We start from the raw sequence: 14,191 nt of genomic DNA, 5'->3' as shown, positions 1-14,191 counted from the left end.
TGAGCAGTTTCTTTAACCCGTTATAGAAGCTGTCTGCAGCTCTAAACGTTTAAAGTTGCTTAGACATAGACAGTTCATAAAGACATTTGAATATTCACAAAAAACTAAGCTAAAGCATAAGTGTCAAGGAAGTACTAGAATTTGTAGAATGCAGGATAAAGTAAAGTGGCAATAGTTGTGATGCAATCCAGATATGTTGTGTTGACTTGTTCTATAATTATAAAAGTTGATGATCATTTCTTTTCATTCTGACCTTTTCTGATACAGCAGCTCCAAAGGACAAACAATAACATGAGTTGGTTAAGATAATTTTATTTTATTGAATTATCCTTTAAAATTAAATGAATTTGGGAAAGTTCCTTTGCCCAGCTGACCTGACACCATCTTTTCAACACCTGGGAGTCCAGACTGGAACATCTGTAAGTGCAATCCAGAATTAGCTGTTCAAACAGCTTCTGTCATCAATAACTATCTTGTCTAGTCAGGAAATTACACTGAGAGCATTCATTATATTATCACTACATCAGCAAAGGTCCTATACAGGATGTGTGAGAATCATACGTCTGAAAGAGACAGAAATGACATATTTCCACTCAGCAGAAGCTGACGAGCTGGTAGTGCGGCGTCTCACAAATGTTCATTTCATATCTCTTCATATAAAAGGATCTGCTGTCATCCATGCTTCAAGTCTTCAGTAATAATAGCTTCCAAAAACTGTCACCACACAGAACAAGCTGTCCTATGGGATGAAAACACATGGTTTAAAAAACCCCAGAAACATTCTCAAAGAAACCTATATTGTATTGACTAAATCTGACAGAGTGCTTACATTCATGAAAACATCGTCTGCATAGTTGTCCGTGTCTGCGTCCCACAAACACCTGGCAGACATCCTGAAAAAACAAAATGTGTCAGGAATGTACATTCAAAGCTGCAGTAGGTAACTTTTATGTTTTTACATAATTATTTAAACTGTCATTCTGTCCTGGCAGTATAATATGAGACAGATAATCTGTGAAAAGCTTGAGCTCCTTGTTACGAATTCTGACGAGATGCTAAAGTAAGATGCTGACTGACACTTAAAGATTTTCCTTCCCTTCTTATGTACCGTTTGCTTACAAAGATACCCTGGAACCTTTACATGACAGCCGCAACATTTCATCAGTTTAATTGAGAAAAGGCATCATTGAGGAGTGGAAGAAAAGTGATTTGTGATTTGAAACTTTTTTAAACAAATAACATTCTGAAAAGTGTAGGTCAAAACATTTTATTTTGTTGTCATCTGCAGGGAACCTTCCTCCACATGTTCAGTCTGTCACCTACATGACTAATACCAAACTGTGAATTGGACTTTCTGATTACTTTCTTTTAAAATACATTTCTTATTGTCTCCCTGTCACAGATTTGTGAAGTCCACAACTATTAGTTCTCCAACTATTAGTTCTCCTGTTCACAGATTCTTCAGCCTGAGCTGTGGATCTCTGCTTCTCTTCCTGCATTAATGATCTTCTTGCCTGGCAGGCACATTAGATGATTAGCCATGCATTTGTTGGCTTGTCAAATCTTGGGCTATTTTTCAGATGCTTCTTTGCTTAAAAAAAGAAAATCACATAACCATTTTTTTGTCGCCTCAGAGTTATGTGATGTGTAAGTAAATCGATTAGATTCCCTACTTGTAATATAATAAAAAGTGAAAAACCACCCAGAGAAAGGAGCGGAAATAATGTGACAAGCATTTTTTAACATTTCCCTGGATCACAATTAATTTAAAAATACAATTAGAATATATTTTATTTTCATTCGAAAACTTTTCAGTGGTATTAAAGTGTTTGTGTCACTTTGGTGGCACCAAGTTTAAGTTAAATAGTTTAAGTTAAATAATTTAAGAAAAATGTGCAGAATATAAGCAAATGTTTGACAATCTGTCAGACACTGCTTAGCTAGTGGTCCGTTTTCTTTTGCTCCAGTTAAAGAGTCTATGCTACATACATATATTCTATCATTTTCTTCCATTAGTGCTCTTTCTAGAAGGCAAAGTGATGGCCTTCCCATCACTTTGCTATATAAGGCAATATTTCAATTTCAAATGTGACAAATATTATGCATGTATTCTGAAAATAATTTCCTCTTAAATGAAGCGGCAAAGATATAGAAAAGATACAATAAATGTCTCTTACCATTCTCACTCCCTTGCTCTGTTATGATACAGAGTCAAAGTTGATGACAGGCACAGTAACACATTGTTTGTTTAACGTTGTGCTTTATTCCATTCCTTCCTAATGTTTTCCTTTTAAGAATTAAAGGCTTTTTAAATTGACTGCATGGTTTTTAACAAACACCTCAGTATGTTTTTGTTTATTAGTAATGGATATAACTTACTTCACTCCTTGTCCTCGTTGTTCTCCAATGAGCACCTGCACAACAATCTTGTATCTGTCAAATTCTGCAGCTGTGTACAAAACAAGGTTTATTTTAGTGGTTTATAAAGTACAAGCATTTAAATTAAATTAAAGTATGTCAGAGCTTGTATACATTTATAAGATGCACAAACATAATATTACAATGTTAAATGATTATTTTTTTCTTTTTCAGATAGATGTTTTTCTGCTGATGTAAGTTCTAGGCCACAAAAAAAAAGCTAGTATATTCATTCTGATTTATCTGCATCTACGCTTCTCTTCTCTCAGTTAAATAAATTGAAAGCATGAGCGGAATATTTGGTTTGCATTTTATTTTGCTTGTTGTGTGTTGACACTGCGGAAACGTCACATCTTGCTGAAGTTCAAAAAAGCTTAAGAAAATATCAACTCATGTTGTGGTTTGAGTGATATGACAAACACTACTGGTTAAGAAATTGGTCTGAACATTGCATTTTTCACAGTATTCTCAGGGTAAAGGCCAAAGGAGGATAATGCAGAACTAACTCTTCACTTTGTCCTTTATGCTCTCTGCCAGTGACCGGGTCAACTCTGCGACAGTCTCTGGATCGTACTGCATGTCAGAAAGACGCTCCCTCACAATATCATGGATGTATCGCTTTACCACAGCTGGTTTAAACCTAAAAACGTAACAATTCATAGAAACACAAGAAAATAAACTTTAATCTCAGCAGAGGTCAAAAAGGAGCATGTATTTTCACTTATATTGGCCCCAAATAGCATTAATATAATATTATTGTGTATATTGAGTTTGACAAGATTGTGAATTCATCAACTTAGTGAAACTCTCATTCATGGTGACATAGTGAACACTAAACTTTATTTTTCATACACAGAACTAATTACAAGCAAAGACAAAAAGCTTCTCAAATGTGTTCAGATCAAAAGGCAGCTAGCAGTATTGATTTAAAACTTTCTTCAAAATGACCCAATTGTTTAACTATTACTTATAGTCTGATAAACTGCTTGTTTAAGAGTGTGTAATCAATTTAGTCAAATAACTGTATCTATATATTCCAGTAAATACACATACAGAGGAAAAGAATGAAACTAAATGCTACTTTATTTAATTACTAAAAAATTTTAGCACTTGCGACGCAATAAGTGTTATCTTAAATTGGAACAAGGTTATATATAGTAAGGTAAGCTTTGTACAACAATGGTTTATCAATGGTTCGACTTCGAAAAGCTGTCGTTAGCCAAAATCTCGCTAGCAACGCTTGGTATTTCAAAAAGAAAAAAACAAAACATGAAACTACTTCAGCAAACTCACTTCAGCCGATGGTTAGGTCGGATGTGGTATGTATCTGACTCCTCCACCATACTTGACTGAGAAATGGAGTCACAGGTATAAAAAATAACAGGTCAATTTGTTCACACGCTAACTTACAAGATTGTATCCGTTGCTATAGTGATGATTGACGCCCATTTCCGGTTTCAAAATAAGAGCACGTACCAGCATCATATAAAAAGCAAATGAAAAAGAAAATACAGCTGGCAGGCTTTAGCATGCTTTTTTTTATTGAATCCGTACTCAAGTTTTTGGCCTCCGATTTTGTATGGGATCAGTAAACACTACTCCGGTTTTGGTTAAAATCGCATAACTGTAAATAAAAAAACATCGATTATCAGTTGTAACTTTCAAAAGTAATGATGCTCTTAGATTTTCTTTTTTTATTATTTTTCACTTTACAAACACATGCTTTTACCACTCTTTTAAGGTTGTATAGGATATACCAACATAAGGCACGTCTGCGAAGTGGAAGTTAAAGGTTACAAGGTTTTCCAAGACATTCAGAAATAAAAATCTGGAGAGTGCGGCATACTTATTCATTCAACCTGAGTGAAATTTTGAAACACTTTTTTCTGAAATGACAGCTGTGAGTATTCTGTGGTATGTAGGTTTCCAACTGTATGTTAGAATTCTAATACATGTAGTTATCACTTTCACCAGCAGGTGGAAGTGTTTCTCAGTTTTATCACCTTTCAGTTTCGTTTCTGCATCTACATTTGATACATTTTCTTATTCTGAATGAATACAAACTGAAACTTAACGCAGTGTTTGCCTACTTTTAAGTTTCGTTTTCCTAAGTGCCGCAACCCTCCCTCTGGGCAGTAATGAGTCACATTCACAAGCTGTCAACTGTGCAGATCAGCTGTTCCAGCTCTGACTCTTCTTCAACCAACATCTACTTTTAAAAGATAAAGATGGAACAACAGGAATGGATCCGCATCTTTCAGGCTGAAATTGAAACACTTAACCGAAAAGAACACACTTGGCATTTGGAGTTTGATGAAAGTATTGATCCTAATAATCCAAACATGGGCTGGAAGACGTACTTGAGGAAAACAAGTGCAAGGTCAGAACTTAACTGTTGATTATTTTTTTCTGCTAAATTTGGTATTTCCAAAAATGTGTAGTATTTATCTATCTAATTGTTCATACATTATATGCATGTTGAAAGTATATTGCACTAGATCCTTACTCAAGTGCTTAGACAATTCTTACCTTGTTTTTGTATGATGAGTTACTGTCTTTAGAAAGTAAAACATCTTATTAGTTAGCATAGGTAAATTACTCTGCTATAAAATCTCACTGTCTAAAAATCATTCCAGCATTTTCACTCATAAACTGAACCTGTTGGTTCAGTGAAATTCCATAGTGGTTACTGAGGAAGATAAAAATAAAGTTACCATAAACAAAAAAAAAAAAAACCTTGTAACATAGCACAACAACTATTAAAAGTGACAGAGCTTTCTGCTTTCAAAATCAGAACAAATGGCTCTGTTATATATATAAACTGGCTGGAGGAACAGCATGCATGCTCATCTGGCTCCAGAAGTATAGATTTCTTATTGAAGTGCCTTTTTCTTCTTAAAGATTCAGCTGTAACTCATGCAAGAGAAGTTGGCCTTCAAACCGGGTCATGGTGGTTTTCCACATGCGCCTCATGAATGGGCAGGGCACCGTCAAGGTGAGGCCTTTGCGCCAAAACTGCAAGAGATGTCCCAATGCACAGATGGTGAAACCAAGCGTGGAGTCCGACAACATTCAAGTCCTCATGGAGAACCTGATGGTGAAAATAAGAATTAAGTGCTACCAAGAAGATCTTGGAGAACAGAACAAGATGCACAGAAACCTTGATGTTAAGAGTCCCCATGAGCCTGGTCATTGTGAGGGATGCAAGCTGGGAATTTGTACAAAACAATGACCTAAACACATTCTCTCTCTCTCTCTCTCTCTCTCTCTCTCTCTCTCTCCCCCCCCCCCCCCCCTCTTTCCTTTGCTTTCCCTCAGTTATAAATTGAAAGTGTCTGTTTTATCATTGATTTAAAATGTTAACATTAAAAACAAATCCATATGAAATGTGTTTCTTAATATGTTTAAATATTACCATATACAATATATTAAAACATTTTCTGTAAAGGCACGTGTCAGTGACTTGTCACTGTGGTAAACTGAAGAATAAATAAGCATAGACATAAGAATAAGTAATTATGCCAAGATGAACATTTAAACTGATTTTTAAACATTTGATTTTGCTGCAAAAAAATGAACAATTTCAGAAAATATGTAATGCATTGTGTACACAAATAGGTACATTTTTCTGGATTATTGTTAATGTGGTGAAACATGACAATAAAAAGACGCTGATTTCAAAAATGAAACGGTCACTTTTACTTTTGTCAACAAAATGTGTGCCGGATTTTAGGTAATTATTAGCTTTTAGTCCAAGCCCCTTGTTATCTTAATTATATATAAATTGTGTATTTAAGAAAAATATATATTTTACCCTTTTCTTTTAAAAATACATAAACATTTTAAAAGAAAGCTTTTTGAGGCAAAGCTATCAGGGCCCCAAATACTGTTAAAAGATGTACTATATTTTTGGCATTTGAAGATCTATTGTTCTTTCCAGCCTCGCCTGCATTATGCAATCTCTGCATCGTGTACCTCAGGAGCAGCCCATCAGCATCGGACCACGCCTCATCGTAACCACTCTGCGCCTTCTCCACCCTCGTTATCACGGCTCCACCAGTCGTCCACCCACCACTAATTTACGAGCCCCGGGGGAAAGACATCTCTAATCCTCATCCTAAAGTCCTTATAGATGTTTATGGCAATTTGCAGCGCCTACCTGTGGTGCCTGTCCATAAGATTTTTCAGTTACCTTTTTGTCTTTGTGAGGTTCTTCAGTTTGAATTAATAAACACTACAGTTTTTATTCCTGCACACGTCCTCAAAGAAAGGATCGTCTTGAGAATTAACTCAAAAAGGACATTTCAGCAATGACAGCCTCCTACACATGGGTAATCCAATAAACCCAGCAAGACCTTCACCTAATTTGTTTGTTAAATCTATTGGTCTGTAATTATTTCATGCTTTTATGGTGGCACCTGGAAAAAAGGAAGTAGAGCCATCTCATTTAGCACCTTGTAAATGCAAAATATTTTGCAGAATTAACTTTTATCTGATGCACCCCATGCTGAGCTGAAATGTTTCAGTTTGCATTCACATTTATTTTGATATGTGTTGATGCTGGCCATTAGAATTTGAAGCAAAAATAAGAAATTGAGTCTACTTGTTTTCCGGTGGCATAGATGACATCAATAGTGCCAAAGCAGCATCTTCTTCTTTCTGCATAGTTTGCATGTTGCAATTGAAACCTAAGATATCTTGATACCACTTGCTGTTTTAGCTTGTTTGTCTCTGCAGTATCTCTTTTTTGAAGGTTTTTGCATTAGAAAAACTGATATATCAGAACGAAAGTGCATTAGACAACAGTTGACAAATTGGAAAAATACAGATCTTTCAAGTAGAAGGTTCTCGGTTAAGCTGAACGGGAGCTGTTAGCTTTGCCTTGTAACCCAGAGAGGTCCTGACCCTTACAATGGAAAGCACCACTCTAAGGCATCATATTTAGAATATTTATTAAAAAACAAAATTAATCAATCACATCTTAGTATGGATAGATGATTAACGTGTGACATAATATGCAAGATGTTTGTTAAATTAATGAAATGCTGCAGAAAGGTTGCATGTTTGGCCAGAAACCAGACACTTGGCACATTCTGTCTGCTGTTTATTTGCCTATAACCAGCAGCGCTGGTGTCTGACAGCGCTGTGGTCAGTCTTAATGTCATGCGAGTTGAAAACCAAGGGGCATCATGCTAACTGTGGTTTTTGTTTGCCTTGTATGAAAAAACTTTGAGGAAATGAGCTGCTCGTCCTTGAGTTTGGTCTCTCCAACATTATTTGTATAGATGACCATCCCCTATCCTGGTTTTACATGAAGTTTCAATTTGTTTTCCTATTCCAAGATAGGGAAGAGGAGAAGAAGCTTCATCCACCTGACAGCTACTAAAATTCCACTTTTACTCTCAGCATCATGGGGTCAAAGGAAATTGCACTTAAGGTAAAGCATCTTCTCCTCCTGCACAATCTGGATATCACAATCTGTCAGAAAATAACTTTTTAACATTGATTTACTCTCAGATAGTAAATATTAATCAATCAATCAAGTTTTATTTGTGTAGCACCTTTCTGCAACAAGGCGTTTCAAAGTGCTTTAAATCATAAAAACACAAAATTACATAGAACACATAGTGAACAACATTACATTTTGCACATCAGATTATTGATTGACGTTTCATGATTAGGTTTCAACTCTAAACAGCTGAGTTCCGAGATATAAAGGAACTCAGTGTTTTCCTGTTTTCTAGAAGGTTGTTCCTGTTTTGTGGTGCATAGAAGCTGAATGCTGCTTCAAATCTCTATTCAATTCTTTTCTCTTTCTTTAGTGGGTTTTCCCATCAGCCACGCTAGTTTTTCTCATTCTTATTGTGCCAGGTGAGTCTTTTAATGACAAGTGTCAAAGTTGTTTTTTTTTTTTGTTGTTGTTCTTTTTTGTTTTATGAAAGTACTTTTGTATCTGAGACAATCCATAATTAGTAGTGGTAATTTCAGATGTATTCACAATTTGGAAAATTGAAGATATGCATGTTTGAATGTTCTGTTTTTGTACAGTTGTAATGACTATAACACAGATGTGGCCTCACTTGCCTGTAAATTGTCCTCATCAGCTTTGTGCAGCTCATTTAAGGTTAACTGCTCCAAACCAGACCAACCGAGCCTGATGGCTGCGCTCAGGCCTGTCTTTGACCTGAGGGCTATCCGGCCCGTAATGAACCAAACCACACACACAGCCATCACCATGTACTTCACTCTGTACGGGATATTAGGAGTGGTATGTTCAGTGTCACATTATTATTACATATAATTTATAATATAAAATATAAACTGAAGGATTCATTTGATTTTTAAAAAAATGTCAGGCTGCAAGTTAAAACCAAAGTAATTTTATAATGATTGCATCATGCAAAATAACATATTTACTCATCAATGTATAGTTTAATTTTAGTGTGATTTAATTTTGATGTCTATTTTCACAGATGCACAATAAGAAAAAGTGCTATTTCAACAATTTAATATTTTGTCTTTCAGGATGAGAAGTCTCAAGTCCTCATCACCTACCTCTGGATGCACTTCGTAAGCAGAACAATATCAATATCATAACCAACCAGCTTGATTTTTACAGATTTGATTTCTTTACTCATTTTATTTGTGTCAGAAATTGCTTGAGCCACTCTGCGTACTACTATCACCACTCTTTTCTTCTTCTTGCAGTGGTGGACGAGTGAGTTTACCAGGTGGGACCCAGTTCAGTGTGGCATGAGCAACATTTCAGTTCCCAAAGAGAATATCTGGCTTCCAGATATTGTCATCAATGAGTTGTGAGTTGATTCCTAATAAGCGATACACTTGTAAGACACCTCTTTGAAAACATGGATAATTTTCCAAATTTATTTGTATTTGTATGTGTTTACTCACTCTGTACTATTGGGAAAACACAATAATATACTGAAATATTTATCTTTTTAATGAAATATGAGCTGTTTTGAGCAATATTTACACATAAAACAGCTTAAATCAGTCAGAATTATTGATTTTTACAAAGATTGTAATTAGAATTCATATTTGTATGCTTTGCTCTTTTAGCATGGAGGAAAACAAAGCACCGTCAGTTCCATACATATACCTGTACAGCGATGGAAGGGTGCACGACGCTCTTCCTCTCAGAGTTGTGAGCTCCTGTAATCTCGACATCTATGCCTTTCCTTTCGACATACAGAACTGCTCCCTAACTTTCAACTCCTACATCTACTACTGTGAGTCACTGCAACAAAATGTTGCATCTTCTATAAAAAATAAAATAGTACAGACAATTTTTTATTGTGATGCAGTTTTTGTCATTTACAAAATTTCAAAGTGTTTCATTATGGATGTTAGCAATAAGTTCACAACAGGCTGTCACTGCACAGAAGACTAATAATTATAGACCACCAAAATTAGCATAATTATGAAGTGGCGTGAAAGGTTTTTATTTTCCTTGCTAATAGAAATCTGAAAATTATTTTTCTTTCATTACAGTACCAACACAAAAGTAAAATGGGAACATAATATTTTACTTCTGGTGTCTATTCCTTTGATTTTATAACATTAGAAGCGAAAAAGTTAAATTTTAGCAGTTGTTAAAGATTTTCATTCCTTCAGGTCTGATGCTGTCTCAAAGACCAGATAGATGCCTGATTTGTAGAGGCAAACCTCTCCATATTATCTGACCTGAGCAACGATGGCAATAGCTCTTCCACCTTTGGATTTATAACAAACCTTGGGTACTATAAAGCATCTGATGTGCTGCCTTGATATCAGGAGTTGAAACATATGAGTGCTAAAGTTCAGCTAAGCCATAAGAGCGAGTCAAGTTCCCAGGAAACTGACAAACAAATTATGAAGTCTTAAATTTAACCATAAAATAAAATGAAAGCCAATGAAGTGATGCTAGAACTGCATTGCGGGTGAGCAACAGGATCTTGCTCCTCTGTTACAAACTGGATGGGAGCTTTTTGAGCCAGCTGTAAGGAAATAAGTGAGAGTATTTTTCTCATCTGGCCTGGGAATACCTGGGGAAGTCTGGGCCTCCCTGCTTGGGCTGCTTCACCCACAACCTGACCCCGGATAAGCAGAAGATAGATGGAAGGATTCATCTTTGCTAGACTCCTCAACTTTTTAAAGAAACCATACTTCACTGTCATAAAATGGTAAAGGATCCAAGTACAGTGAAGGGGTAAACAGGTGAAAGTCAATAGGTTACTTAAAAAAATAAGACAAACCAAAAACCTTCAAAAAACTAAACACGAAGGATGAGTCCAAAATAATACAGCACAAGGGAAACAGGCAGGAGGTACGAAAGATAATAACGGGTATCTGAGCAAGAGCTGTGTGAGTGGACCTAATTACTGTATGAAGTATGAATAAACACAGTTTTGAGGGTCATAGATGTTGGACAATTGTTATATCCATCATCTAAATAAATTAAGAGATTGGAGTAAATACAAACCAACCATGACAAGTTTGTCAGGGTTGTCATGTGTCAAGAAGAAAATTATTGTTGAAAGAAAGTCATGAGAAGTCATCTTAGGAGCAATGTATGAAGCACAGAAGTCTGTGGAAGAAAGTTCACTGGCCAGATAAATTCGCCACCACATTCGTCAGAATTGCGTTCATGCAAAAATCTTCAAAGTATGTTTTCACTTCATAAAAATACACTGCTCACTGTTGGAGTGTCAAATAAAATCCCACGCAGTTACACAGAACTTTGTGACTGTGATAATAAACTGAATCAAAATTTCAGCTAGTAATTATTTCCAATAATAATGTCCTTTTTCATTCTGTCCCAATAATTTCATATTATTTAAATGATATTGCTTCTTTTTGTGGGTTTTCACTGAGCTCCGTTGTTTGTGTTGTTTCTTCCCAGCGATTGAGCTTAACATTATTCTTGGACGAGACACAGAATTAATGACCACATTCTCTAAGGACGTGATGACCACTATGGGTGAATGGGCACTGGTGGACATCACTGCACAGAAAATAGAGAAAAATGACAAGCTGGGTCTTTACCCAGACATGCTTGCATTTTACGTAAGTTTTTAGCATGTTAAAAAAAAAAAGAACTGGTAATTGTATTTAAATCTTCAAGTTGTGCAAAAGTATCCACTCTGGTTGAATCCTGATTATGATTTCTCTTCAGATCCGAGTGCAGCGCCGCTCCATCATGTACGTAGTGACCCTGCTGCTGCCCAGCTGCTTCCTCATTACGTTGGACCTCTTCAGCTTCCTGCTGCCTCCTGAGAGCACAGACAGGTCTTCTTTCAAGATGACCATCATCTTCGGCTACACGGTGTTCCTGCTCATCATGAACGACCTGCTGCCCATCACCGGAAACACCATACCTCTGATAAGTGAGTCTGAGCTTCAGATAATTACTGCACAGTGCATTGGAGATGTCCTCTAGAGTCCTTGAAGCTTTATATGCATCTCTATTTCAACAAATCAAATGTAATTTAAATAACTTTATCTATTTAAGTACAAGTGAAACAACAGATTCAACAAAAGTTGTGTACAACAAACTTCCAAAGTGTAAAAGAACACAAATATAAGAAAAGATATAATCTGTAAAGACAGACATTGGTAGCACATCTAAATGAGATATGTTTAGGTAATTCTGGTCAAATTACTTTTGATTCAGCCATGTTGAATCAGGAAAAGTTATAAAAATTACAGGATATTTTGAATACTCTTTCTGTAACATATAAAGAAGTCCCGTTATAAATTTTAGCTAAAATGTTGACATCACAGTTTTCTTTCCCTAGATGTGTTTTTCTCTCTTTGCCTGGTCCTCATGGTGGCCAGTCTGCTGGAGACCATCTTCATCACCAACATATTGATCAACTCATCTGACTTCTCTCCCGTCCCTCGATGGATTCGGATGCTTGTTCTGAACTTCCTTGGCTGTCTCGTTTGCATGCCGAGAAGGAGAGAGAAACCAAAGGGTTCAGGTACAGAAGCTGCAGCGGCTAAAGCAAGGCAACGCCATTTGTACGCAGGATAATCCAAATTGCCAAATTGAGCAACAAAATACAAAACCTTTTAGCGCTTTACAGGAGATCAACAAGATTTAAGCTCTATCCTTGTACAAACAGAGAAGCAGTGCAATAATCTAAAGCTGGTGTGATGATCTATTTTTCTATTAGTCAAAACTCTGGCAGCTCTATTTTAGATGCACCCACGTTTTTGGTTGGTCTGTGTTCTTTAGCCCAATGAAATCTATATAGAGTTAGACTTTAATCTTGCATTTTCGGGACCAAATCTATTCTAGTTGGTGATTTAAAAGAGGATAATCTTTGTTCTAGTATATTAAATATCAATGAGAAGGAAAATAAATGAATCAAATAAAGAACATAATCTTGACTAATTTCATGAAGTTCAGTCTCGTTGCTTCTTACACACAGATCCAGGAACAACAAACAGATTTGATGTGAATCCTCTTGAAATGGGAGGATCAGCTGAGGAAGACGAGACTCTGACGGAGCTGAAGAGCCTGAGCCGCGTCCTGCAGGCCGTCCGCTGTGAGATTGAGCAGCAGCAGAAGGGGCAGCAGAGCTCTGAGGAATGGATCCAGGTGGGTTTCATCATTGACCGCCTGCTGTTTGGCCTCTACATCGTCTTCATATCAGTCAGCTTCATCACCATCGTCATCCTCTGGGTTATCTCCTGCAGTCAGTAGACCGCTGCAAGTTAGAGGGATCTACTTTTACTAAGAAGGTTTATACAGAATTTTGTCCAGAATGTTGTAAATTTTTTAGAGAATTTTAAACATTGAGTTATTTTAGCAATGATGTGATGCAATATATTAAAAAGCTACTCAATTGTTTTGAATAAATAATGTACTATTGTAATAATTGATTTATCGGATCTATATTTTGCTTAATATATTAAATCACCACCTTTAAATGCTATTTTATGCTATTCCTTCATATAATACATTACATAGAAAGATTGAAAATTATTTGTTTTGATATTGATTTTGAATCATGTGTATGTTTCTCTGTTTTTTATACTACCTGTTTTACATTATGTTAAAAAGATTTTAATTTATTTCAACGAATGTTTGTCATAAGTGTAGATGACTATTTGCAGTGTAATATGAAACCAAGATATGATATGATATGATATGATATGATATAATATGATATGATATGATAAATTCCTGAATACTTTGAGTGCTTTGACCTCTTACATGTCACTGAATGTTGACTGCTTAAAGGTGTAGTTTAATGAGAACCTGGACATTTTAACCTTGTTTGTATCTTCATATATATTGTTTACATTGTATTCATTAGGAATTGAGAAAATCTTTAATTTGAAGTTAAATGTCTAAAACTGATCACACCAGCTTTTGACTCTGACTTGTAAAAATAGTCGAAAATGATTTATTTTTTTTTCCTTCAGAACTATGTGGTTCTGTTTTTTAGTCCTCTCTCCAGAATAAAGTATATTGATGCTGCAACATTACGGAAGATGAACACTAAGACACGGCAATGATCTGCAGCTGTTTGAGTCATAGACAGTGTTTTTTTGTTGTTGTTGTTGTTGTTTTTTGTTTTTTTAGCACCCTGTTAGGGAGTAAAGTCAGATCCAAAATACTTTCAATTAAATTTATTTCTGACAAACACAAGAGCAGTATGAGTGGGGTTGAACTAATCTGAAAGTTCACATAAAGTGATCACCTATTGATGAAATCTTTTGTCTACTTTGACCTTTTTGGTTTAGACCTCCATGTATGAAG

The 14,191-nt window shown here is 35.8% G+C and overlaps 3 protein-coding genes across 3 annotated transcripts; 2 read left to right on the top strand and 1 right to left on the bottom strand.

Moving 5' to 3' along the window:
* Positions 1-296: 296 nt before the first annotated feature.
* dynlt2b (dynein light chain Tctex-type 2B) lies at positions 297-4,409 on the bottom strand. The gene is made up of 5 exons (XM_015011238.2): positions 3,712-4,409; positions 2,925-3,058; positions 2,380-2,449; positions 830-893; positions 297-739 (listed from the first exon to the last, which is right to left on the bottom strand). The coding sequence occupies exons 1-5, from the start codon at positions 3,759-3,761 to the stop codon at positions 692-694; spliced, it is 366 nt and encodes a 121-aa protein (XP_014866724.1). The 5' UTR covers positions 3,762-4,409; the 3' UTR covers positions 297-691.
* A 136-nt stretch (positions 4,410-4,545) lies between these two features.
* On the top strand, positions 4,546-6,107 carry LOC106932485 (receptor-transporting protein 3-like). The gene is made up of 2 exons (XM_015011228.2): positions 4,546-4,798; positions 5,320-6,107. Exons 1-2 carry the CDS (start codon positions 4,647-4,649, stop codon positions 5,648-5,650), a joined length of 483 nt encoding a protein of 160 aa, XP_014866714.2. The 5' UTR covers positions 4,546-4,646; the 3' UTR covers positions 5,651-6,107.
* A 1,456-nt stretch (positions 6,108-7,563) lies between these two features.
* Positions 7,564-14,046, top strand: LOC148159958 (5-hydroxytryptamine receptor 3A-like). Its single transcript, XM_088005026.1, has 9 exons — positions 7,564-7,855; positions 8,241-8,686; positions 8,944-8,988; positions 9,127-9,233; positions 9,499-9,668; positions 11,321-11,484; positions 11,594-11,804; positions 12,216-12,401; positions 12,855-14,046. The coding sequence occupies exons 2-9, from the start codon at positions 8,576-8,578 to the stop codon at positions 13,127-13,129; spliced, it is 1,269 nt and encodes a 422-aa protein (XP_087861152.1). The 5' UTR covers positions 7,564-7,855; positions 8,241-8,575; the 3' UTR covers positions 13,130-14,046.
* The last annotated feature ends 145 nt before the right edge of the window (positions 14,047-14,191 follow it).

Source organism: Poecilia mexicana, unplaced genomic scaffold, assembly GCF_051168715.1.
Source record: "Poecilia mexicana isolate PSO_F unplaced genomic scaffold, ASM5116871v1 scaffold_4, whole genome shotgun sequence".
Lineage (NCBI taxonomy): Eukaryota > Metazoa > Chordata > Actinopteri > Cyprinodontiformes > Poeciliidae > Poecilia > Poecilia mexicana.
Note: the sequence above shows the minus strand (reverse complement) of the source record. Positions and strands in the feature narration are given on the sequence as shown.